The sequence below is a fragment of the Oryzias melastigma genome, linkage group LG3, assembly GCF_002922805.2.
Source record: "Oryzias melastigma strain HK-1 linkage group LG3, ASM292280v2, whole genome shotgun sequence".
Lineage (NCBI taxonomy): Eukaryota > Metazoa > Chordata > Actinopteri > Beloniformes > Adrianichthyidae > Oryzias > Oryzias melastigma.
The window spans coordinates 31,153,512-31,157,827 of NC_050514.1; the positions used below are offsets into that span (position 1 = coordinate 31,153,512).

The window sequence follows — 4,316 nt, forward strand, 5'->3', positions numbered from 1 at the left end:
CAAATAACAGACATTTAACCTTGAAAAGAAATCATAATAACTCAAAAGAAAGCAATAATAGACTGAATATACGCTTCACAACCGTAATGCTTTGTTGCCTATTTAAGAACTTGCTAACAAGTCACTTCATGTCCCCTCAAATCCCTAATCCGTTTAAGTCTTCATCATCTGTGTCGCTTCTCAACAACTCACCATGCCTGGCATCAAATTATTCAGCTATTCTTCTTCTACTGCATTGATGTCAAATCCTGATAAACACATCTACAGTGCCCTCTTGTTTCTATTTGTCTTTAAAAAATACATACAAGTTGTACCCCTACCCAAACTATGCAAAAACTACAATCTATACTCAGAAAAATACAGTACACGAGTTTTTACAAACCTCTGTGTGTTTGGGTTGATAGTTTTTTTTTAAGGAACCAATATTTTCCTTTTCTCATCCTCATGGATGAAGCTTTAGAATTAAAAATGGGTGTTAGTTTTCTTTCATTGAGTTTATAAATGTGGTTATGGCATACAATAAAAGTGAACAAATGGCATTTTTTTGGTCTTAATTCAACAAATCTTGTATTGACTCTGCCCCACCTTAAACCCTAATCTCTTGTATTTCTGAAACCTCTGTTTACTGTTGTGGTAATTAAGGCCAAAAACGAAGAAGAATGAAGCTAAATGTGTGTGTAACGTGCGCGCGGGGCATGTAGTCACCTGCAGTCTCAGACACAGTGGGGGTAGTTTTTAAAAGCGAAGCCTGCAGGCCGGCGTGGTTACACAGAGGGAAGGAGCGGGAGCGCGGCGAGGAAGAGCAGCTTGTTTGGCTTCCGGCCCGGGTCTGTTTAAGCTGTTGATGAATGAGTGGGGAAGTGGAAGAACACATTCTAAGCTGCCTCTTGGGACAAGTCACCTTTTCCGTCATTTATTTGAATCATACACGGCTGTAGAGACTTGTCTGTAGTAACTGATGGATATAGAAAAATAATCCTAATAGGAATTTTCTTTGGGTTCATTTATTGCCAGTTTGTCATATCCATTGTACAAGTGGTGCATGGAAGGCTTTCCGTGCACCTCTGAAAGATCTTCGGTGTGTCCATATATTAACGGACTGTTTTCATGTGTTGCAGATGAAGACGTCTGTAAGCTGTACTGCATTGCAGAAGACTACGACTTCTTCTTCGCCATGTCCAGCAAGGTGAAAGACGGCACGCCTTGCTATGACCATAAAGGAGACGTGTGCGTTGACGGAGTGTGTGAGGTAAATGGGTTGGATTGACTCGTCAACACTTCAGCCTCGTTTCTACTAAGCGGTACGGTACGGTTTAGACTGAACCGGGCAATTCAGGTCAGCGTTTCCACTCAAAGTAGGACCGTCATAGTGCATGTGAAGTTAAGGTAATTCTTTTCCACTTGGCACTTCACATCTAAAAAGCATTTATCGATGTTTGAGAGAAGAATGCGGCGGCTTTCTTTAAGGGGGCCTGGTGGCAGATAAGATGGCAACTGAAAATCATAACTCCAAGACCGGGATATCGTGCATCAGATACTTTTTTTTAATTTACGTTTTAAGCTTTGAACCTTTCTGTCAAAACCTACAAAGCTCTTTGACATTCCATAACTCTAAAACAAGTTTTAATAAAAGTGGCAGCAACTCTTTATTAAGTCTTGTGGAATTTCTGCTTCCGGCTAATGATCGCCGCCATCTTGTCTGCCACCAGGTCCTCTTGGCTTTCTTGGCAATTTCTTTTATTGTTATGACCTTCTGCCAATCAATGAGTTTCAACAGTAGCTCCGCCCTACCCGGTCAAGTCTACTTTTCTAGGGACCTACAACCAATGGGAATCCCAAAATGGTACAATTCTGTCTGGCTTATTGGGGCCAATTTATGATGGAAACGCTTAAAATACCGGACTGGACGGCTCCGCGGAAACGAGGCATTTGTCTCCATACAGCTAAATTTACAGAACTAAGCATCGTTTATGTGGGTTTAGGCTGTGGGCTGTGACCGGATTCTGGGCTCCAAGGCCTTCGTAGATGCCTGTGGAGTCTGCAGGGGTGACAACTCCACATGCAAGTTCTTCAAAGGCCAGTACACCCTCCAGCACCGGGCTAACGGTAAACCTGCTCGTCCGATCAAGGATCAATAGACTTATATATCTAATCCAGGGAAAGGCAACTAACTCGAGGGCTGTATTCCTGAATTTTTTCCAACATACTCTGCTCTGATATGTTCTAATTGGCTGGACACACCTCAACCAGGTAATCAGTCATGAGTAGGACTTAGATATCTGGAAATCATGCAGACACAGAAGCCCTCGAGATCTGGAGTTGCCTATCCCTGATCTAATGCCACCTCCAAAGAAAGTGACAAAACATGGATTCCTTCTGCCTTTTTTTTGGTTCAGAGTATTACTCCATGGTGACCGTCCCAGCTGGAGCCCGAAGCATTCGCGTTCAGGAGATGGAAGTGTCCACCAGCTACCTGGCCGTCCGCTCTCTGAAGAGGAAGTACTACCTGACCGGAGACTGGACTGTGGACTGGCCGGGGAAGTTCCTCTTTGGTGGGACCGTGTTTGACTACCAGCGCTCTTTCAACAAGCCAGAGAGTCTGTACGCCGCTGGACCTACTAATGAGACGCTGGTGTTTGAAGTAAGCCGCCGCTGTCGGGTGACGTTCGTTTACGCCAATTGACAGTGACAGGACGTTAGAGCTACTGTTACTATTTTTATGCGTGGACATGATGAGGCCGACATGGAAAAGGGAAGTTTGGGTGGAATGGGAAGCAAAGCTGGTTGGAGTTGGATGTTTTCTATGAGGGAATAATTGGGATTTCTTTTGTTTTAGAAATGTTACACATTTTTACTTACTGCTGAAGTGGAAAATAATTTAAAAAAAACCTTAATACAAACAAATAAACAAGAGATAATGTGATCAACAAAAAAACAGATGATGCAGTTAGTCACCTTCAAATGTTGCTCCAACAACAACTCTAGCATTGAAAGGGGGATAAATATGGGAGGTGCCGCCCCCTTCCATATACCCATTGACTTATTTTCTTCTCTCAACAACAGAGAGAAGGTCACAACCATCGCAATAATGATTAAGTATTGCTGAAATACGCAATGGATGGCTCAAGCCAAAAAGAAGGACTTGAACTCTCATCTTGTGGACTTTCCCATGCAGCAGATTTATCCTTGAGAGACTTGCATTAGCTTAGGCTTAGACTGGCGTTGTGACAAATCTAAGCAGGACAGTAGCTCTTCTTACTTTCTTTTTGTGGTAAAGTTGCAGATGTGGTAAATGGATATTTTTTCCCTCATGTTTTTCATCCCCGTGGAGATTTTCTGACAACAAAATGCCACTTTTGATTAAATTCTGAGTTGCAGTTCGAAAAAAACTGTGTCTCAATGTGCAAACCATATAAACTGAAAATTGAATTGAATTGAGTGGATAGAAAGAAATAAATAAATCGAAATCAGGCTCTGGTGGATTGAATAAACTTGATTCTGGGACTTATAGGCGATACCCAGCCCTAGTTCAAATCCCTGTTGGGACCTTTCTGTGTGGAGTTTACATGATCTCCTCGTGCATCCGTGGGTTTTCTCTGGGCACTCCAGCTTCATCCCACAGTCCAATATTATGTGTCTTAACCCAAGAGAACCTACGGTGACGTCAGAAAATCATCAGAAATGCATTATGTGGTCTACTCAGTTTATGGTAGATTCCATATAATTTTGTTTTTGGGGAAAAATGTGTCTTTATCTGTTAAGTTCGTTGTTGTCTCTAAATTACCCTTATAGGTGTGCATGTGAGTGTGGCCTGTAACAGACTGGCAACCGGTCTACCTTCACCCAATAGTCGCTGGGATAGGCTCCATTAACCCAGTGACCCCGAAAGAGATTCTGTGGGATTTGAATATGGATAGAATTTGTACCTGTACTCTAAAAAGTGAAAATTTGGATCAATTAACCAAATTTCAGTAATTTTGTACATTTAAAATTATTAGTTTAAATCAAATTTGTTTTTTTTCATTTGAGTTTACTATGAAAATTTCAATTTGATACAAACTAATAATTGTAAATGTAGCAAATTACAGAAATTAATTATATAAATGTTTCACTTTTTTCAGTGTACGCTGAGTAGTTCCTCCAATATTTGTACTAGCATATTTTAAGGTGGATTCTTGATTAAATATGTTCTTATTTCTTGTAGTTGTACAGTTCTATGGTGCATTTTCTGAATAAAGTTTTGGTCGACAGATAGTTATTTGTTTTTATAAACCCAATGAGTCACATGGTTTCCCATTCTGACTTTACGTAAAAAT

At 41.0% G+C, this 4,316-nt stretch overlaps 1 protein-coding gene across 2 annotated transcripts in view; it reads left to right on the top strand.

Annotated features, from left to right (window-relative positions):
- adamts18 (ADAM metallopeptidase with thrombospondin type 1 motif, 18) overlaps nt 1-4,316 on the top strand; it is a 70,696-nt gene that overhangs the window by 40,595 nt on the left and 25,785 nt on the right. For both annotated transcript variants that reach the window (XM_024296293.2, XM_024296294.2), the window contains 3 exons: nt 1,119-1,249; nt 1,983-2,106; nt 2,397-2,641. In XM_024296293.2, coding sequence (XP_024152061.1) covers nt 1,119-1,249; nt 1,983-2,106; nt 2,397-2,641 — 500 coding nt within the window. The remainder of the gene's footprint in view (nt 1-1,118; nt 1,250-1,982; nt 2,107-2,396; nt 2,642-4,316) is intronic.